General features: G+C 41.2%; 2 protein-coding genes across 5 annotated transcripts in view; one reads left to right on the top strand and one right to left on the bottom strand.

The window, feature by feature from the left end:
* The first annotated feature begins 2,697 nt into the window (after positions 1 to 2,697).
* Positions 2,698 to 7,536, top strand: sp5l (Sp5 transcription factor-like). 2 transcript variants are annotated; one of them, XM_046043272.1, is made up of 3 exons: positions 2,698 to 2,784; positions 4,849 to 5,413; positions 5,726 to 7,536. In XM_046043272.1, the coding sequence occupies exons 2-3, from the start codon at positions 5,360 to 5,362 to the stop codon at positions 6,761 to 6,763; spliced, it is 1,092 nt and encodes a 363-aa protein (XP_045899228.1). In that variant the 5' UTR covers positions 2,698 to 2,784; positions 4,849 to 5,359; the 3' UTR covers positions 6,764 to 7,536. The 2 variants fall into 2 exon arrangements, with proteins under 2 accessions (XP_045899228.1, XP_045899227.1); XM_046043271.1 differs by having other exon boundaries at positions 5,723 to 7,536.
* A 972-nt stretch (positions 7,537 to 8,508) lies between these two features.
* arhgef25a (Rho guanine nucleotide exchange factor (GEF) 25a) overlaps positions 8,509 to 21,546 on the bottom strand; it is a 45,207-nt gene continuing 32,169 nt past the window's right edge. For 2 of the 3 annotated variants that reach the window (XM_046043267.1, XM_046043270.1), the window contains 13 exons: positions 18,989 to 19,113; positions 17,894 to 17,960; positions 17,378 to 17,481; positions 17,081 to 17,150; positions 15,509 to 15,598; positions 14,892 to 14,984; positions 14,411 to 14,461; positions 14,255 to 14,332; positions 13,935 to 14,126; positions 13,492 to 13,672; positions 11,715 to 11,944; positions 11,333 to 11,467; positions 8,509 to 10,411 (listed from right to left, as the gene is read on the bottom strand). In XM_046043267.1, coding sequence (XP_045899223.1) covers positions 10,286 to 10,411; positions 11,333 to 11,467; positions 11,715 to 11,944; positions 13,492 to 13,672; positions 13,935 to 14,126; positions 14,255 to 14,332; positions 14,411 to 14,461; positions 14,892 to 14,984; positions 15,509 to 15,598; positions 17,081 to 17,150; positions 17,378 to 17,481; positions 17,894 to 17,960; positions 18,989 to 19,113 — 1,542 coding nt within the window. In that variant the 3' untranslated portion in view covers positions 8,509 to 10,285. The remainder of the gene's footprint in view (positions 10,412 to 11,332; positions 11,468 to 11,714; positions 11,945 to 13,491; positions 13,673 to 13,934; positions 14,127 to 14,254; positions 14,333 to 14,410; positions 14,462 to 14,891; positions 14,985 to 15,508; positions 15,599 to 17,080; positions 17,151 to 17,377; positions 17,482 to 17,893; positions 17,961 to 18,988; positions 19,114 to 21,546) is intronic. The other variant, XM_046043268.1, reaches the window with a different exon arrangement.

Raw genomic sequence — 21,546 nt, 5'->3', positions numbered from 1 at the left:
AACAGACTATATTGAATCTTCTCATCTAACTCTCAGCAACAAAGCAAATAAGGGGTAATATTAGGGTTTCCCAAAATGTTAAACTATTCCTTTAACTGACTATAAATGACTCCATTTATTTCTTTTTTAAAGTTTGCTGTAAACCATACTTCAGGCTTTACTAGTAGCAGTGTCACTTATTATCTCTTGATTGACTACACGTCTTTTCATGCAACTTTGCCATAAGTCTCTTTTTCAGATCAAACACCATATTTTATAGGCCGAAAACCTTCAAAGCATGTCATATCCTGTCGAGATGATGAAATGATTATGAAGCACCATGAAAGTGACATTTGGCAGATGGACTGTATTCATCTTTATCACTGCAGAGTTCCTGTACTACTTTCCTTTGATAAAACATAAAACACATCCTCTGCTCAGATCTGTGACAAGTGTTTTAGCTTCAGTACGGATATATAAGTGCGGTTGTTGTGAATCTTGAGTCTATAAAACATAAAGCTCACGTCAGTTTTGCGGTTTAATTTTCACTTTGTGACATGAAGTTGCCAGGCAACAACACATTTTCTTATTTGCTGACCAAAATCTGTTGCGTGATAAACGCATTGAATGAACTTGGGCTGCCACACTCAAGATTTAAGCAGATGACATTAGTAGTGTAAAGGGCACCTCAGTTCATTTTATATAACACTGCCACAGAGGTGAAGAAGGCAGTGATTTCAATCCATTTCTTTTATATGTACTTCCCAAACCCCCTCCATCTTCCCTGGATCTCTCTCTCCTCTTTCGTCTTTCGTCTCTGGGAGTATGGGTGCATGTCAAGTGATTGTTGAATTGAAATATTGATGTGGAGTATCAAAGCGTGGCGTAGCACTCCTGTGTTTCCAGAACTAACCACGAAGCGCTTTGATCAGATACTCCTGTGATCTGACTTCTGAAGTTGTTAAGAGTGCTGGAAAACAAAATGCAAACAAACTTCAAGTGCTCTTGGTATTGATAAAAGTTTTCTTTGACAAGTGGAGATGCATGCTGTCTGCCTGTGTCTGCCCAAGACTGGAGATTTTGGGGTTTTCGTACATGCTAATGGACAAGGGATGAGGGAATTATAATAGTTTTCCACTTCTCACACACCTAGCAATGTAAACTGTAGTACAGCGGTGGGAATCACCACAGAATCCTGCTGTGATATCAAGGTACTGGAGTTGAAATGAAAAAACACTGCAATTCTGACATGTATGCTTTAATTTTTTGTTAGATTCTGATTATGCCTAACAGGCTTTAACAATTTATTTAATTTGTGAACTAAAAAGTTAAATTAAAACATCTCTGAGTGATAGAACCTCAAATGAAATCCCTTTAAGCCCTTAAAAACCTGCTGTGCTTATACGCAAAAATGAAGTAATTAATTATTAATTCATCTTTAAGGGTTTTTTTGAGATTGAAGCTCTCTTCCAAGATAAACATGTGGATGAAATGACTGAATTATTTAATTGAGGTATTCCTCCAGAATTCATTCACAGCATTACCTCAGTGTGATTACAAGCAAAAGAAGAAAAACAATTGTTTTAATCAGTTTTTCCATTATCTTTTTGCTGACTAATATTATATGTAGAAAGAGGTAATTTTGAGATTAGATAAGAGAAGTTTTGAAGGAGTTAAAATTTCTGAATGAACAGGAAACAATGTGGGTGCATGTGGGCCTTTCAGTTTTCTGTCTCCACAATGTGTAAATGCTGGAGGAGGATCTGCACAGAAGAGGTCACACAACTAACAAAACAAAATGTCGGGATTGAAGTGAAAAGTTTCAGCATCGCGTCATGATGTGATTTTAAGGCTCTCCGGTGCGCTGCAGAGCAAGGCACATTAGGCTACAGACGTAAACCCAACATGCCTGATTCTAAACATCAATCTCTGTTCAATACCCCCCAACACGCATAAGACAGACAGACACACAACTCAATAGAAGAACAGGAAAGAGACTCCTGTATGAGGTTTCAGATTGTTGCACTGTAAAGTCCAGCTGTTGGTGTTGCCCCTCATCCCAATGAAACTGAGTGTCATGGTAATTACGCCCCATCTTGTCCCGTCTTGGATTGCTGAATGGTTAAAGAGTGAAGCGCTGCAGTTAGCAGCAGGCTTTTTACATGCTGTCTGTCTCATCCATTAGGCCACATTTGTCGCATGAGAGCCATTGAGTCTGAATAGTGCTGTAAAATTGGCTTTTTGACATGGCCACCAGTACAAAGGCTGCTATCCTACGTGGCTGCCCTTTTTGAGTGCAGATGGTCAAGACAGCTGGGACAATTTAGTGATCTGAGGCTTTTAAACTGCCCCCCAGGCATGATAAAAACAGCTTGAGCAGCCACTTGCATATTCTACGTCCTGAGGAAGATTATGTCTATGCAACAAAACCAACACCATTTGCTTTCTACAGTGGGCAGAAGGATTAAAAACTCTTCCAGAGTGGGGACATTAAACACATCACAAAAAGCCCTGCTGAGTTATATTTTTCTTGGATTTATTTTCTGTCTTTTTCTGTTTAGAAATAGGTGCATGAGAGCGTCTGCATCGCCTTGTTGGGATTTAGTCCGTGTCAGTTTTGAAGTTGAGTTTGCCGGTAGCCACCCAGTCAGAGCAGCCTGCTATGTATGACGGAGGGGTGCTGATTACCGGCAATCTCACCAGCTGTTTAATGAACACAGGGACCTCTTTCTCTGGAAATGAGTTTTCCCTTGAAAACTGTGGAAGCTGTATCCAGGTCTATTTAAATGAGGTAACATGGGGAAGGTAAGCACCACCACATGAGCATTGTTTTCACAGTTCAAAGTGAGGAGAGAGTACTTTGCACTTCAAAGCCACTCATCTGGGAGGCAGTACAGTGGGGGTGGGGTGGCGTGGGGGAGAGGGGACAGGAAATAAGAATCAGGGTAATTAACAACTTCTGCTCCGTAATAAACCAGAGACATAGTATAAATGTGCCTCCAAGATACACTCATGTCCTCCACGCTCTTTTCCTTTACTACTGTTTTCTTTCATCCTGAATGTTCACTTTAATTTGGACTTTGAATTTTCCTCAATGCTGTTGTCATTCACATTTCTGTGTTTAAAATTTCTGTATTTTCTATATTTCTTATTTTACTTCAGTATCCACCTACAGATGTTTATCCTTTCTTATTTATTTTTGGTAAATTTGCATTTCAAGCCACAGGTATAACATAACATTTCTACAATTATAATTAATTAAAATGCAATTTTCTTTGCCTTTTTGCTTTTGATAAATCTAACAATCAATCTGGTCTAACATCATGTAAATATTCTTTTTAGAGAAATGTCATCATGATCATTACGATTTTTTAATTCCAACACAAAGATTTTCAGATTTACTCAGTTTCGTCCCTGCCCTCCACAAAAAACACACACACAACCTGCGTGATTTATTAGCAGGCTGCAGCTGAAGTCTGCACATCATTGTGAGTCTGGAGAAATCTTTTGTTTCAAGCTGAGGTGTCTCTTTGTCAAGGACATAACATAAGTTGCACTCTGTCTGCACTGCTTCTGCACCAATAACTTCAAAAAGGCCTTAACCAAATGGTACAGTTTAGTGATTATCTTTGTTACCTTTCATTTATTTTATAGAAGTTGTTCATTCTAAGAATTTCATCCCACGTGGAATACAGAAAACGTTAAATTTCTGATCAAATTAATTTATAAAATATACATTTTTAAGTTAATTTATTTCTAATTTTAGCTCGATCCTCCTTGGGGTATGTTTATTTAAGGATCACAGTCTGTGAAACAGGGAGCAGTAGATAAGTGAGGAACTAAGAATTTACATGAGAAACAGGTTCCCAGCCTGGATTTAAACTCTTAACATTGTAATGGTGAACAGACTTACAGAATGAGATTAAGCCTCAATCTGCATTTAATGGAGCAGATCAGAAGCGGCCTCTACTTGAACTTTGAAATGTGAGAATGTCACACAGGGTAGCCTATTTGACATGTCACCCACTGGTGAGAACTCTGAGGCTTTGATTGAGTTTTATCAGTTAGCTTTGTGAGGGAAAATACAGTGACTGTCTTCATAGTGTGTGAGCCCGCCCACTGCAGCCTTCAGAAACCAAAAGTTTGTTACATGTCACCTGGAGAAAACTAATAATCAAACACCAAATACAATTATTTCCATTAATTTATTAATCTCTGCTCATCATCTACCAGGCGAAGACTTTTCAGGAGTGCATGGTTTACATCCCTTAAACAGGATTGTGCACATTTACTCCAGCTTCACGTTGTAAAATGTTGAATGTAACTTGTTATCAGACATTTCAGAAACAAAACTTAAGCTAAATTTACTCACCTTTCTGGCCTGACATCAATCTCTCTAAAGCTTTAGTGTTCATCAATTATTTATGCTGATAGTTGTTAGTTTTGATATTTTCAGTGGAGATTGTAGTTTGCCCACCTTTTCATTTAGCAGCACATCCCTGTGTTGCCAGAAATAAAAATCCATGTATTTACTATCTTTACTTGAATTCCCACAGTGGAGTTGAAGTAGTATGCAAATACTCCCAGAGTGAAAAATATTTTGACTATGTTGGCTATATTAATCTTAGATGTTTTAACAGACTAAGCATTTTTTTTCTTGTGCAGGCCTAAATGTAGACATTGAAAGTTGCTGAAACACTAAATGTTAATACTTTGAAATGTTTTTTTAAATCATGTAGTTTAAAGAAGTAAAACATAACACAAGATGTCCTGGGAAGTTTAAATTGATATGTTACTCTAAAAAAAACTGAAAATATTACAGGAGACTTCTTATCTTATCATGCCTTAAATCTTTCTCCATTTTTTCAGAACAATTGAAGGAGGAGTCAGTTCTTGGGGTCAGCATTTGGTTGAAATTGAGTGAAATTATGAGTAGCCCACCCCTTCACCTAACAATACCCCACCTCCTTCCTCCCTCACGTCTCCTCTCTATTGACTGGCTCTCCTGCATCTTACTGGAGACCCCGTTGAGAGGATCTTTTCACTCTATAAAGAGAAGATGCAGCTCAGCCGCCTTTGAGATGATCGCTAGGATTTACGGCGCGTCACTCTGCCTCTAACTTCAGACGGGCATCCTCGGCTGCTTCAACACCAAATTATCTGGACTGCTAGCATTCTTAAAACATTTACCTAGTGGACTGAGCCACATTTGAATGACGCTGGATTTCCCCGTCTTCTCTGCCAAAGTGTCTGAGTCATCCGAGACCCGAATGTGAGCATCTTTCTCTTCTGCGCTCTGAGCTGTAGGTTAGACTTTGTGCGTCGTCGCCGCTCGGCGCAGTTTGTGTTGCAGGTGCGTGGAGAAGGAGCGCGAGGACAGATGGCTGCGCTGGCGATACAAAGGACTGACAACTTTTTGCACACCTTTTTACAGGTTTGTTATAGAATCATCTTTATTTGAGGCAGTGCATGCGGATTTATTAGCTGCTTTGTGGAAGCTAACAATGAGTAAATGAGGCTTGATCTGCATGAAAATAATTAAACTTGCCATAGTGGTAAAATAATCAAACCTTGAGATAACAGAAAAATATCTCTAAACTCTTACACATTCTGCCAGTTTATGAACGTTTTACATTGATTGTAATTTAAAAAGAAAATCTTTATTTAAATAAATTAAGATTTCAAACTTTATGTTGTCTTCAAAGCGCCCCATGTAATCTGACTTGTGTTTGTTTATCACCAGCAGGACCGGACGCCCAGCTCCTCTCCAGAGGGAGCACCCAACGCCCTCTCCTTCCTGGCCACCACCTGTAGCCAGGCCTGGCAGGTGGGAGGCACTACGGGCTCCGAAGGCTCCCAGTTCCCCTACGAGGGCACCGTCAGCTCCACATCAGGAATGTTTCAGCTATGGAGCAATGACATGGCGCCCAGCACAGCCCTCAGCACGCACCAGATGACCTTTACCGTGCCCAAGGTGCAGTTCCCCGGACACATGCAGTCTGGCCTGGGTCACCATCATCATCACCCCCATCATCACCACCACCATGAGCTGCCTCTCACCCCTCCGGCTGAACCTCCCTCGTCCTACTCCTTCGAACTCTCCCCAGTCAAAGTGCTGTCCTCGCAGCCACAGGCCAACGGCCCCTATTATCCTCAGCACAACAATGTGGGACAGAACTTCCCCAGCTTCCTCCAGAACTCCTCAGCCAGGCATCACCTGCCTGGAGGCCATGTGGAGGAAGGGCAGCAATGGTGGAGCCTTCCCCAAACCAACGCAACCCCTTCCAACCATCCCTTCTCCCTAGGCAGACAGCTGGTTTTGGGCCACCAGCCCCAGATAGCTGCTCTTCTCCAGGGCACCTCCAAGGGCCTCCTGAGCTCAACACGCCGCTGCCGCCGCTGCAAGTGCCCCAACTGCCAGGCGAATGGCGGGGGGTTAGAGTTCGGAAAGAAGAGACTGCACATCTGCCACATCCCAGAGTGTGGCAAGGTGTACAAGAAGACCTCTCACCTCAAGGCACACCTGCGCTGGCATGCCGGGGAGAGGCCCTTCATCTGTAACTGGCTGTTCTGCGGTAAAAGCTTCACCCGTTCAGATGAGCTCCAGCGGCACCTCCGCACACACACTGGAGAGAAGCGCTTTGGGTGCCAGCAGTGCGGCAAGAGGTTCATGAGGAGTGACCACCTCTCCAAACATGTCAAGACGCACCAGACCAGGAAGAGCCGGTCCGGGCAGCCTTCACAGAGCACGGAACCTCTGCTCACCACTATCAAGAGAGAGTAATATTTGTGGTCAATCATTCAAAAGTAATAATCAACAATGAAAAAACTGTGTGACTTACACTTACTGCCATAGGTTTGCACTAGAGGGTAAGCATCAAGCTCCCCGAACATCTTCTGTTGTAAAAGCCCTACTTTTGACTTCAAGAAGTACATAAAAACATATTTAGAGACCATTTTTAATGAAAGTAATTGTGTGCCATTTGAGGCAAGGCAGTGGGTTCTACAGAATTCAGTGTACTTTCAAGATGCCACGCTAATATACTTCATCTTAAAATACAACAGATTTCTTTAACAATTTAAGATTTGTTTGATTTCAACTGATGTGAAAATCACATCATTTTGTAAATATTTCACCCATGTGAAGGACATGGCAGACACGAGCAAAATTCCACAAGATTTACCTGATTATGTTGTCCATATTGTTCAAAATAAATGTATGCCTTAGTACAGCTAAAGATTGCTGTATAAAACTTATAATTTCTGCTGTCGAAAACAGGTTCAGAATGGAAAAATGCTTCTGTTGCTGATGGTAATTAGATTTTTATTCCAAAACATATCCCAATTTGTCTGCTTCAAGGTAGGGATCTTTTTTGAATGCAAGTCTTTTATCTAAAGATTTATCTCATCTGCTCTTAAGCAGCAATGTGAAGCACCATTGCTCCATGTTAGCAACATTTTAAAATTTTAAGATCTTTGTAAATTATGTATAAATATCATGAGCAATTTTACTGGGGTTATGGCGCATGTAAATTTTAATAAACATTGTCCTTGCTGAAACAATTTCACTGTTTCTAATAATGTTATTTCCTTACATCTTGACAAATGATTGTGAAGTAAATATCCATGACTGACTGTGAGTCATTGGTTTTAACTTTCTTAGCTCAGTCAATAAATGTGTGAATTTCGGATGCCCCAGAGCTTCTAAAGATCTAACATTTTATTTAAATGTAATTCGATTGCATTCAGAATACAAATGTAGGTCATTGTGCTGTTGGTGTGAAGGAAGAAGATCCTAAAGAAGACCTAACATGGTGGGCTGTTCAAAGATTTTCACACCTCAAAGTAAATACTCAATCCATTGATGGGGCTGTTTGTCTCGCCTGCTGCAATCAAGTTCACAGTCATGTGGCTTTAAATGAGTGTTTTCTTTCTCTCAATGGAGAAGATTGAGTCAACAGATGCAACAGAGGGCACTGGAGAGGAATTCCCTGTGAATGGGACCCCTGTTGCTGAGACCCCCTCAGTGGTGACAGGAACTCCCTTTGATTTTGCACCCTTGTGAAAGTTAATACCCCTTCCCCCGCTCCGTCCCCAGCCTCCATATATCACAGCCGTGTTACGATCGGCCCTGCTTTACTGCCCAGAATGGGCCTTTATTCAGAGGCCAGCCAACCAGATGTCTGCTCATCCAGGGGTTTCTTCTCTTTGTTTTTAATCCTGTTTGAACTTTCTCCAAGGGGGATGCCAAAGCAAACATAATACTTTGCCTTTGTCTTTTATCAGAGGTTCCCAAAAGTAAAGCCTCTCCGAGGGATCTATAGCATATATGTTAGTTGCACTATTAGTTAAATTAATAAGAAATTAGCACACTATGAGGATGCGTAAGGATGACACTATTAATTGCCTCAAGTGGTTACAAAGCATTTACAGGACAGAAGAGGTGAGTTTCTGTAGACATTAAAAGTAGATAGTTATTTAAATCATGCCAATCAAGGGAGATTATGTAGGGAAACACCAACACTGCAATCGGTTTCAAAAAGACACTTTTAATTTGATATGATACAACAGTTTCTACTCAGTCAAACACAATATTAAACAACGTTCTCTTGGTTTTATGTCCTTGCTTTTGGTTCTCTGTCGTGGTATTACATTGTGTTGATCAGTAATTCCCATACATGCCAGTTCACTTTAACTACATATGGATTATATGAGGTGGTTTCATTCACCTAATGTCTCACCTGTCAGTGTAATTTATTATTGTTTGGACAGATTATTGAGCAGCTTTTGCTTCATTGTGAGCACTGAAACATGAGGCCTATTGATCTTTGGCGCAGGTGTATGATCCAACTAAGATGGATGATTAAGCCTTGTGGGGACCTCTATAGGCTACAAAGAAGAACTGGCCTGAGATTGACACGGTAGCCCACTTGATCTACTCCATTCTCCTCTTTTTGCCACTTAGGCATTACAATCCAGATAATAATACAGATATTTACGATCGTTTAGTAAGAGTAGCAGAGGATGGCGTAAGAGCATGAAACGTTTCAGTGGTGAGCTGCTGTTTTTGGCACTGCTGTCCGAGGAAGAGGGAGCATGCAGATTCTTCAACATTATCCAGCAACATATTATCCTTCATTTCAACCAACTGGAACGGTAAAATTTCCTGGCCTACCTGGATCCTTCTTCATCTTACAAGTGGAAATGTATGATTGCCTTTATGGTATGCACTGTATATGATTTAGTCCATGAGGGCAAAAGCAAGAGATTATAGAAATGGTGCACAGCCTTGACATGACAACAGTGGACTAATAAAACAATTCATATTTGTTTATACCAATGCACTTTTAAGGACTTGTGTCCCCAAAACCACTTCAGCCTGGAAAGAAAGATCTGTGTAAAGTAGCATTGTGCCAGTCAATCACCAAGGGGATGTTGCATGTAACACTTTGGGTCAGCACGGCAGTCCCTTTGAATGCACCTACTGTATGTAGCAACTCCTCTGGAGTTGCCCAAAGAGCACAAAAAATGTTTGAAGTGACGTCATACCCACAGAGAACCTCCAGGGGGCTCTCTCATGCCTTTTTTGTCCAGATCAAATGTGGGCCAGTCAAACAGAATAAGAGAGCACACAGGAGCTCTCAACACTGTGGCAAGAAAGAAAGTTTTTTGCTTTTAGTTGAAATTCGAGTGAGTCCTTGTGGCATGTTCACATCAAGTGTTCTGCCTTTCCCATTCTTGTCGACATAAACAGCAAACTCAGTTGTCAGCAGGGGAATGACAAAATGTATTAATGTAGCTGTACTTGTCTTCAAAATGGGGCATCAAAAAAAAAATTGACCAGAGAGTACAAGAGGAGCCACTGCCACTCCTTGCGCACACTCACGCACTTAAACACATCCACACATTGCTGCATAAGCATACATTCAGGCACACATGAAACTCCAGTGACCGCCCCAATTAGGAATGGATATTTTTTCTCCAAACAAATTCCGATTGCCCTTTGAAAGAGAAAATAGTCTGGTACAAGCTCTCAAAACAGGTAAAAAACAAAAATTGTCATAACACTGAGTGTTCCTTGAGTGTTTTCACTCTAAGCCCAGTAACATCATTCTGGGTGCTGTTCATGTACACTCAAGGTGGCATAGTCACCGCTGCATAAAAACAGGAGCAAAGTCATTTTATAGTTGCAGCCCATAATTCCTTCATATATTCCTTCATTATCTTCCAGAAATCACAACTGAAACATTTGAGAGTCCAGCCTGGCCTAAACAGACAGTAGACGGGAGACAGATAGCATCAGAGTTCATAGGTCATCCTCAGCTAGCTGAGCCAGGTTGCTGGGACGTCGTCCAGCTGAGAGGCCAGAAAATGGAGCCTGGCTCCCAGCATCAACAGCCTGGCCCCTTCTGCAGCCCTCTCCTGCTCTCTGCTGGGTAGAGAGGGAACATTCATCACACGGGTATAGCATGCTTCCATGTACTGCACTCACATATTCGCTAAAAATACTTTATTTTCACTTTTATACTATTCAAGGACACTATAAATAACCTGCCAAACATTTAATGGAAAGTGTGAAAATCAACTAAATTTCATTTACAGACTGCATTCGTCCAAGAAACATCTATCCAAATGAGCAGTAAGATGGGAAATTATTATCTGTCTCCGATAGGCTTCTCACTCTGATTTCCTTGTCAGGTTCAGCCTGTTTGTTTTGTATGAGCCAATCCAGCCAGAGTAAAAAGAGAGAGAGGTGGAAAACAACAACTACAGGCCTGTTCCACACAGTGATGATGAGAGGATCACTAACGGTAATGTAAAGGCCAAAAATAGGATGCTCCCATTGTTGACTGGCCAGATGGTTATAACTTAAGGATAGACAGGCTTGAAACTTTGGAAAACTGTATATTTTGTGTAAAACACAGAAAAGGGATTTCCCGTCTTTGTACTCAACTAACTGCAACAAGTGCAGCTAACACTGCAATCCATTTCTGTTACTGAAGTTGATTAATTCCTTTCTCATCCAATAGGGGGAGAAATAGCTCTTCTTATGACTCACCAAATCCCTTCACTGTATGTGTGTCTAAATAAATGGTTACCATTTACTAAGCCTTTCATCTTTTAATTACCAGTAATGAGCACATTGGAATTATTGTTAGACTTTATACAATGGCCCATTATTTCCGCAGTGGTCAGTTTCCTGTGGATTGTTTTGTCATTAATTTTGCCAATGCTGGTGTTTAATAATGACTGCTAGACAACTCAGATGCACAATGTTCAGCTATGTGCAAAATAATTACATTGAGGCCCGCATATAGACAGCTTTGTCTCTAAATGCATGCTTATACACTACCTGTGCACTTTGTGTGGTGGGTGTGTACAGTCCATTTGACACAGCTTGACAGTTTGGCTGATCAGTGAAGCCCAGTTGAACATGTGATGGAGAAACAGTGTGGGAGTCAGCAGGGCATGGCTGGGCCACAGTGGGCTGCAGATGCAAACAACAGGAAGGTCACTCACTAACACTGCAGTGCATGCACACAATACCATTTGTTGTTTTTAGTACTCCATTTGTGCAACAGTCCAGTCCCACAGCCAAAAGAGTTTAAGACAGAAGCAGGCCTGGCAGTGTCTTAGGTGTCTAATAAATAGAAATACTGTGTTTGAGTGGGTAGTTACTGCAGGACAGTGTCATTGTATGTAGGGCAGAGAAAGACACAGATAAAGAAACCTACGTCCCGCTGTGAGTATGTCTCGCTGGGTCCTTGGCCTTGGCCTTGGCTAGGCAGGTAGAGCGTGGGCAGGGAGGTGTTGTGAGAGTGAAGGGAGGGCAGTTTATGACGATCAATGGAGGCGGAGGAGTGGGGTCGAAGGGCACTGGCAGCAGACAGAGGTGGCCTCATGCTGCGGCCCAGGCTATTAGACTTGCTCTCTCGCCGCTGGTACTCAATAGGTGACTGTAAGGCTGAAAGAGACAGAGGAACAGAAACAGTCCTTATAAAGTTTTACTCCTGATTCTGAATCTTTTTCAAAGCATTGTATTATGTGGTTTCACCATTTATTTTGAAGGTAACTCTTTACCTACCTACTTTAACCCCCCCTATAAAGCATTTATAAGGACTACATAAATATTTAATTAACACATTATAATGTAGCTGTAGATAGGTACATTTAGGTTTATTAATGTACAGTGTTTGTCAACAATTACAATTTCTTCTATGAAGACATATTTTATATTACAACTGTTTTATATTTTCATTCATTATATGTTAATACAGCAGCCTCCACTTATACATGTACACAGGAAGAGTAATAGTTGGTAAAAAAATTTTTTAAAGTTTGTTATAAACCTTTTATTAAATGTTTAGATGCTGCTTATGAATGCTATATAGGGGGGTTAAAGTGTTACAGTTTTGTCTGTGTTGCACAAATAATTCAGTGAATGATGAAAACCTAATAAAAAAGGTTTAAGAGTATGGAACCGATGCAAAGTAATATTTTGATATACAAAATCTAATGGTTTTGGCGTAGAATCTCATAATGTTGACATACCATGACTATTTTTGATTTTTGATTCCTAAGTTTAGTTATGGCAGGAATGGACTTCCATAGTACAAGACAGCGTAGTTATGTGGATGACATGCAACTGCTGAACCAAATGATGCTGCAGTTATAAACTCCACTACCTGTCTTTTGGCAACAAAAGTTAAGGACAAAATTGAAATCCTACTAGTCAGCCATAAAACAAATAGAAATGCTGTTTAATAATCTTGAAATGGATCAAATCTGAGGCTACGAGTCTTGGTGTTCTCTTAGACTAAGATCTAAGCCTAAAGTCCCAAATTAACAAGGTAATGAAAACATAATTTTTCCATCTTAGAAACATAGCTAAGTAAGACCATCAATGAATCAAATAGATGCTGGAAAAAGGATCCATGCCTGTATTTCTAGGCTACTCGATTACTGAAATGCACTTTATACTTCAGCTCATCCAAAACTCTGCGGCTATTAACCAGAACAGGAGAGCACATAAGTCCTGTTTTAGCTGCTCTGCACTGGCTTCCTGTAACATTCAGAAATTATTTTAATCCTCCTCCCTTTATACAAAGCCCTTAATGTGCTAGGACCAAGCTACATATCGAACTCTCGTGTTCACCACTTTCCTGTAAGAACACTGCGGTCATCTGCTGCTGGTTTATTGGAGGTTCCCAGAATAAGCAGAAAGAAAGTCGGGAATGCAGTCAGTTAGGCCCCAAAGCTATGGAACAAACTACCTATAGATTTCAGGGAAGCCAGCTGACAAAACAGGCCGGAAACTCTTTTTGCACTTTGCTTATGCACTGCTGCACTTATTTTAAAATTATGTATTTTCCTTGATTTTATGTATTCCATGCATTGCAACTTGTTTATTGTATTTTTATTATCATCAAGTGGGTTTTATTTTACATTACTTATGGCATTCTATGGAATATGGGGATGTGGCATAGTCTTCAGAGCTCAGCTGGGACTTACCATTGAGGAAGTTGCGCTGGGATTCCAAGATCTGAACAACATCATTGACCCAGGCCCTGCAGATCTCAGGAGAGGAGGCCTGCAACTGGAAGCGCACTACACTCCCATCAGGGTTACGTGATGTCAGCACAAAGCGGGCATCATCGCCGTCCACACTGGGCTCCACTCCCAGGCAGCTCACCTGGAACATATCACATCTGACTAGCATCTGTGAGGAGTCCATCCTGCTGAGTTGCTTGTTATATAAAACTAACACATGCAGGCCTCTATAAAGTCCCTGGCATGGGATTATGTAACGCAGGCTTATTTAGGCTGATTTAGACAAGAAGCGTGGATCTGTTGTATAACTCGTAACTTGGGAGTATAGTGTATGAATCCTTTTTTGGGGTATTTTATGTTGCAAAAACATCATTTGAATTCACTGAGGCTCAGCAGGCACTTACCTTGATGCTGCTCTTAAAGATGTATCCAGGGAGCGAGAAACCTTTCTTCCTGTCGATTGGCTCACTGAAGATGACCAGCTGCTCAAACAGGAATACCCGTCTTTCCTTAGCTCGGGACAGAAAGCTACTGTCCTGCTCGGTAACAGTGAAGGTGTCTTGCTGGAGCAGTTTGCCCTGGGCTGTGATCTTCCCCTGGTACCACAGCGAAGATAAACACAACAAGCAAGGAGGAAATGGTTAAGGTGTGGTTTTCATGGGCTGAATAGTTGGCATGAGAAATATTTTGAAGACTGTGAAGGATCTACATTCCTGAGACGTACCTCGAAGCCTTGTAGTCTGCCGACATTCATCATGTCATTGCAACGTTTTGGCACAAAGCACATCACTTCTACTGCTTTCTGTTCAAAAGACAAAAGTTAGGTTGTGAGCAAAAATCACTTTTATATACCTTTATATTTATGCTTCAGAACACCCACCTCCAACTCCTCTGTGTCCATTCCAGCTTTGGTGTAATACTTCAGGAAGTCCTGCTCAAATAAAAACAGCATGGTCACCAGAGCGTTCCAGGTTTACTGCTCAGAGTAAGGTGAGGACATCTGGAGGAGTATTTATGGGTGCTGGACCCACCTTTTATTTGAATGCCAAAGGGCAAAGTTTTATATTTATGTCATTTGTCATTTTATAATCGTCTTCAAGACTTTTACCTATGGTGAGAATAGTGTAATTATGTAATTTGCCTCTTTCTCTCTTGCTGAAAAGTGACCTGAACAGACAATATACCTGTTGTGTCATCAGTATTTCTCCACAGAGGGGGTTGTGTGTGCACACCAGTATGTTTACAACCCAGTGACTGTGCAGCTGTGTGTCACACAGCTGCACAGTGAACACCAGTATTTCTGTGTAGTGCGCATAGGTGTTGGGGTGTGATCAACTGCACAGCAGTGCTCTGCTTTTCACCTTGAGCAGCAGCTGGTACTTCATGATCCTCTGGACGGGTTTGATGAGCAGGTCGTTGAGCTGCAGCCTGTGGCCCAGCTGCTGCCGCAACTCCTGACAGCAGAGACGGGCACAACAGCACCACACCAGTCAGCATGACAGCAAAAAACATGGCAGCTAATGGCCGATATAAATATAATGCCTCTGGTGTTTAGGATTATAATCTGAATAATAAATGGCAGCTGAAAAGACACCCTCATGGCCATGTATAGTGTAGAAACAGTTAGACACAACTACAGGCCTGAGTGGCAGGTAACCAGTTTATCATGGGTTTGCAAGTGTTTGTCATGAATCAATACGTCAATTGACAGAAAACAACTAGAACCAAAAAATAATTTTTGTAAAAATCTCTATTATTTGCTGGCTGCAGTTTTTCATATGAGGGAATTTGCTGGTTTGCAGGTTTTCATCTTGGCTTGATGGTCAGACAAAACAATGATGTCACCTTTGACTTTAGGTACTTTTGATGGATTTTGTTTTAGCAAATGTTCTGATATTTTATTGCCTAAACATTGATCGACTACTTGAAAGAAATGTAAAGGGTACAAAAAACAAGGTATATGTAAAGAGGTACCCACCTCAAAGTAAGTCTCAATATACTCTGAGACGATATGTTCCGACTTGGGCTTGTTCTGACAGTACACAACATACATATGCAGACGCCTCTCCTGCATTACAAGCCAAACAAACATCTCATTACAAAATCATTCAGTTGAACCGTTGATACATATTAGCCACAAAGTGAAAATGACTTTAACATGAGCCTCACTGTTAGATAATAGTGTCTTTAACTGCATTACAAATACATGAAAATGCCCCTTAAAGTGAGCAGCAACAATCAATGTGCAGAGCCTCTGGTTGCTTTTGGGAGCAGAGCTATAATGATTTATCTCCGAGTGCGGGCCCTTTGAAGCTGACTCTGTCTGGTTAGCGCCTACTCTTCTGTGACTAATTGGCATGGGAGTGCAGATGTGGCAGTCCTGAGAGCCCTAATGGAGTTACATGTAGATGTGCATCAGGTTATGTATAATTTACCCTGGTTACCCTCAGTGTAAGCAGACCATTTTAAGAGCCTGCTGGGATAAGACTGTACCTAGCAACATGGCTCTGTAACCTAGAGACCAGTGAGCTGCTACACCCGAACGTGGACATCATGTAATGCTGCAGAGGACAGCTGCATGTGAAATGTGACGGAGTGTACTGTGAGTGGAGCGTATCTGTCCACCAGCGTTCAGTATCCCAATGTTTTTATATGTTGCGTGTGTGAGTGAGTACACTTGCATATTGGTGACACAGCTCTTGTTAAAAGCGGATTTGGTCTGCTTTTCATTAGGGCCATGTTCCCAGTCTGTTTGTTTTCACAGTTTGACACCATGCTTAGATTTAGTTACACATTTCTTTATTCCCCCCATAAGTTGATTAACCAGTGGGCTGGGCTTTATTGAATTGTTTAAAGGGCTACAGACAGAGAAAGTGAATATCGCAAAAGAGAGACACAGATATTTGAACTTAGTCATCTTCAGACAAGAAGCAAAATTAAGTTGGTCAAATTACTCATCTTGTCTACCCAATCTGCATGTGCCACCACTTAAACAATATACAATAGGTCTAATTTAGCTCCCTGTTTAAGCCCTGTGTGAGCTCAGGCTCTATACTATCCTAAGAACATTAACAGTGAATCTTACACACTTTGCTTCATTCTTGCCAAGATATGTAAGAAAAAGTAGGTTGGTGTTCTGGGTGGAAAAAGAGCCTTCATATCAAAGAGCCTGAGTTGAGGATTTGTTATTCCTTGTCTTGTTCTTCTTGTTTTTTGTGGCTGTTTTTTCCCTGGCGTTTCCTGACCAGTCCAGCCCAGTCTGGAAATCGGCCAGTGTGTTGTTCACGCGTATGTCTATAAGTAGTGGAAGGAGAGACGCTGGCAGTTGAGAGTGCAGGAGAGAGGTACAGTAACAGACACACAGGAGCTCTGCATGTTTTCTGAGCTCTATTTACTCTCATGCCAAACAGCACAAGGAAGCAGACCCAGACACTTCCACTCACATTTGTGTGTGTGTGTGTGTGTGTGTGTGTGCGTGTGTCTCTCGCTCTCTCTCTCTCTCTCTCTCTCTCTGTGTTTGTGTGTGTGCCTACACAGAATTCATACTCACATGTTTAATGAAAAGCTGAGCCAGTCTCTCTGGCTCTGCCAAACACTTCTCCAGCTCTCCCAGGAAGTAGCTACAGAGAGAAAATACACACATGCACACACACAGGCACAATCATCCCCAAAACGGAAGGTCAGATTTGTCTCCTGACCTATTGCTCCTTTGTCCTCCACTCAGCCACAAAGATAATACTGTGCAAATCACTGTTTGTCTTTCGGTTTGACTGCAACTGGAGCAAACGTACAGTTTTCCAAATGTGGATGAAATGTATTTTTTTAATTAAAAAAATCAGGGACTTACTCTTTATGCCAGTCAAATATTTGATGAATGTTCCCAAAGACAATCTTGTCTTTTCCCTTCATGTCCTCCGGTATACTTGTGGAGTTCATTGTGCCCATGTAGCCCTGCAAGGAAATGAGAGAGCTGCTTACACCCCACACCCCACACCTGGCTCTGAATTACACCAGTAAATATAGCTAGGTTGTTATAACACACGCCATAATCATACACCAGCTATTATTGAGCTTCTTTTAACTTTCAGATGTTTCAGATGGTTCACTCTGAACCAAAATATCTCCAGCTATTTAAGGCACCAGGAGACGGAGCCTCTTGCAACATAATATTCTTCAAGATAATAATTCACAAAATCTGCTTAAGACTGGAGACGGTGGGATGGAAGCAGACCAAAGTGTGGAGGAAAGTGGGGGAATTGTGATGATAAGGATTTAGAGCTCTCTCTGACAGACTGGGTGGATGACTAAGTTCCCTCTTTTCTTTCAGTGCAGAGTGTGTGTTCTGGAAGACTGTGAGGTTTACCTCCACTATGAGCCCCAGGTCTTCCACGTAGTATTTCTCTGTCTCAATAAGCTCCTTCAGTACATACCTTTAAAAACACAAAGGAGGGTTAATGTTAGAGTTATGTGATTTATTTTGCACACTGCAAAAATCTTTTTTTCCTGATAATTTTCCAGAAAGGACATGATATCAATGACTATGCGATTTTTTAGTAATGGAGACTGTTCAACTGGTACAATTTCAATTACATAAATCAAATTTATTAGCGTAATGAGTATTTCAGTCAGCGCACTGCAGATCAGCTGAACATGCAAACATCAGCTGGCTACAGAGCTTTTGCCTACCGTGCTCCCTATTTATGGAATGACCTTCCACTATATGTTAGGGAAGCATGTTCAGTAGATATTTTTAAGTCAAGACTGAAAACCTACTTGTTCTCACGTCACCACAGCCTCTCCTAGAATTCATAAATGTAGCAGTCTTTACTTCCTTATTCACTTATTTTTGCTGTTTTTACCCTTCTGTGTTTTATCCTGTGTATTACATTTTTACTCTTTTGTATTTGATCCTATGTATTTTTTGGAAAGTGTAATGATCCATGCTGCATGGTGATTTTGCACTGTAAATAATGATTTGAAACATGGAACAGAGCATTGCTCACGGTTTACTTTTCTCCGTTTCAGAGCAGCAACCTGCCCTGTAGGCCTTTTTCACAGCAGACATTTGTCTCGTCAAAGCAGGAAAAGTAATCACATTAACGATGGGTCTGTTCTACTTAAGTGTCCAAGTAAGCCATGACAGTGTGACATTGAACGAGCATCACAACACCAGGACCCTGAAACTAAGGCAGCAAAATGGAGTACAGCTGTCACTGATTTTATTATTCATAGCTGTGCTTTTCTGCAGTGACATGTCATGATGTCAAAGTAAGTTTATTTCTATTGGAATCAGATTGAAATATTCTTACTGCATTGGCAAATATTGGATGATCTGCTGGACTGGCATTTTGTGCAAACATTCATGGTTCCTAAATGATGTAAAAAAAGAAATTGGTAATTGGTGATCCCCTGACTTTTCATTTAGCAGTTTGGATCTTTAAATTGATAAAACACATACATGCTTTTCTCTAAGGCACTCCTCCTTTCCTCCTCAGTGTCAGCCGCGGCTGACCATTGGCTGGAGGTGTCGTCCATCAAGACAGAGCCGCTGTCATCTGGCAGAACACTGGTGGACTGAGTGTCCTGAGGAGACAGAGACATACAGACAGAAAGACAGACAGAGAAAAAGTTCATCAAAGGTCCAGTGGCAGTAATGTGAATCATGCCAGGAATAAAGTATGCAAGGGGAGATAAAGAGCAGGAGAGAGATGATAATGATGCAGGTTGCCAAGGTGACCAGGGAGAGCAGAGAGACACGAGGAACAGAGACTGAATAATAAGAAGATCCGATTCAGATAGTCACAGTTAATGATCCATGTTATGCATTTCGCCACAGATAGATGGACAGAAAGAGTTGAAAAGAGTTGGAGGGAGCAACAGGCTCCATAGCTGTAGGAGATGACAAATAAAGCTGTGAAGGTTATTGATGGAGTTTTGGCTTTAGAGGAAAGGGAATACAAGTACTGCACACCCACTGGTAAAGCCATTACATTTCTGATTTATGTGTGAATTGATAAATTATATTTTCTTGTTTTGTCACCTGAGGATTCATACACTTGTGTAAATACATCACACAGTATTATTTAAAAAATTATTTCTACAGGACTACAACAGCAACATCAGCGTCAGTATTTCTGGCCGCAAATAGAAATGCACATAAGATACACCCAAGGTTACCCTGATCTAATTGATTGTGTTCATGTGTTATATACAGTACATGGCTTCCTTTTCATGTTTTTTCCTGGAATTGATATCATATCCTGTGGGGGTCCTGGTGCAAATATAGAGTCATTGTGCAAACCACTACAAAGCCTGCGAAGAAGAAAATGACCTCCAACTCAATGGCTGCATGCTTTACAACTGCATATGACCCTAATATTTGTGTAACCCATTCCTCTCTCATAATAAGCACACTTTGTATGGTTGTACAATGACTCACCGCCACTGGTCTGTACAATTAAACGTAGTTCCAAGTTTGTCCCTCTGTCTTTAGCCATGTTGTTCTAACATTTATTTTAAAGCCATTCACTCTTTTCTGACTGTGTAAATTTATAGAGACGGCCGTTTGTCTTCAATTAATCTCTGTGTTCCATTGTCCTAGTCAAGCAGAACCTCCCCACCTTAAACACATGCACAAACCTGCCTGATCCCTCAGGCTCCTCTGGCAGGTGGCTGCCCAATGAAGAAATAAATAAATAGATTGGCCCAGAGTTTTTTTGTCCTTTGGCCTTGTTCAACTTGTTCACCTACCTGTCTCCATGATGAACTTGTGAGCGTCTACTAGTTTTGAGCTTTCTGTTCTGTCGCAGTGATGTGTGTGAGAGAGAGCGAGAGAGATACCCCTTACAGGGTGTAAAGAGAGACAGAGAGGCTCCATAAAAACCCTCACTCCCCCAGCTCATCTTGCCCCGCTAGGAGTTCTCCAGCCTGGCTGACAGGTCTCCTTGGCTCCCTGATCACTTCCAGATGTGTTGTGGCAAAGCGCGCAGGAAAAATTCCCTTCATCTCCCTCTGTTGCGAGTTTTGTTTTTCTACTCAGAAGCACCACGAAAAAACATTGACAACAGATTTGGTCAAAGCTGAGGTCATGCCTTTGTGTAGGATCTTTAAAAAATATCACCTTAACAATTTCATCAATCAAGAACGGGGATGTAACTAATTCGTTTTTCTCAAAATCTGAAAAAGCATCTTAAACCTCAAGTTTCAAGTGGAAAGAATATTTTGCTGTTTACATTGTTGTCCAAATGCACAATATTCATCTACTATTCTAGTATTCTTTCTATGTTTAAGTTTTGCACTGCTACTTCAGGGACTAACAAACCACTTACTGTTGGAACACATAAAATGCTGCAAGTAAACAGCATTAATGTGATAATAAAAGGATGTTCATATTAAGAAATGTTACTCTTCATGGTTTAAAATGTGATGTTTTTATCACTAGCTGTCAGGCATCATACCCAGGAATATTTGCTGATGCTTGAAACTGTTAATACATCTCCAGCACAGGCATCAGCAATGTCTTATTTTTTAATGGGATGGAGCAGACCTTTCAAAGGGCCCATCAATCCTTAGACATGCCAGTACAAATCAAAGGTGTGGTTCTGTGCCAAGGAGGAACATAGTTACACAGTGCTGAAAACTGCAATTTCACAGCACTGTTGCCAGTGTGGCTTTGGAGAGACCTCACAGTAACACCACCACTCGTTTCCTTTGGCCATTTCTTTTCCTGTTTTACGGAGAAACTGTTCCTAACTTGTTCTTTACATATCTGTGGGTCGAGATGACAGACCGTACAAACTGTGTTCAGCTGCTGACATACAATCACATGAACCTTCCATTGACCAAGAAACAGTAAACATTTCATTTAAAACAATGTTCTGCTACAGTTGTAAAATAAGAGACAATGGTATGAAGAAAAGGAAAAAAACAACAATGTAACGCTGGACATGTGGCCACCGAAGGTGGGATAGAGAGACAGATGACTGACCTACATAATTTAATCTCTCTACCCCCCCA

This window comes from Micropterus dolomieu, unplaced genomic scaffold, assembly GCF_021292245.1.
Source record: "Micropterus dolomieu isolate WLL.071019.BEF.003 ecotype Adirondacks unplaced genomic scaffold, ASM2129224v1 scaffold_152, whole genome shotgun sequence".
In the NCBI taxonomy this organism is placed as follows: Eukaryota; Metazoa; Chordata; class Actinopteri; order Centrarchiformes; family Centrarchidae; genus Micropterus; species Micropterus dolomieu.
This window is presented reverse-complemented; position numbering and strand designations above follow the sequence as displayed.

What these genes read in the sequence shown, in the direction of transcription:
- sp5l (XM_046043271.1), top strand. Translation starts at nt 5,360, where the DNA reads ATGGCTGCGCTGGCGATACAAAGGACTGACAACTTTTTGCACACCTTT. An exon ending in TTTTGCACACCTTTTTACAG is followed by an intron (nt 5,414 to 5,722) that starts GTTTGTTATAGA and finishes GTTTATCACCAG; the next exon opens with CAGGACCGGACGCCCAGCTC.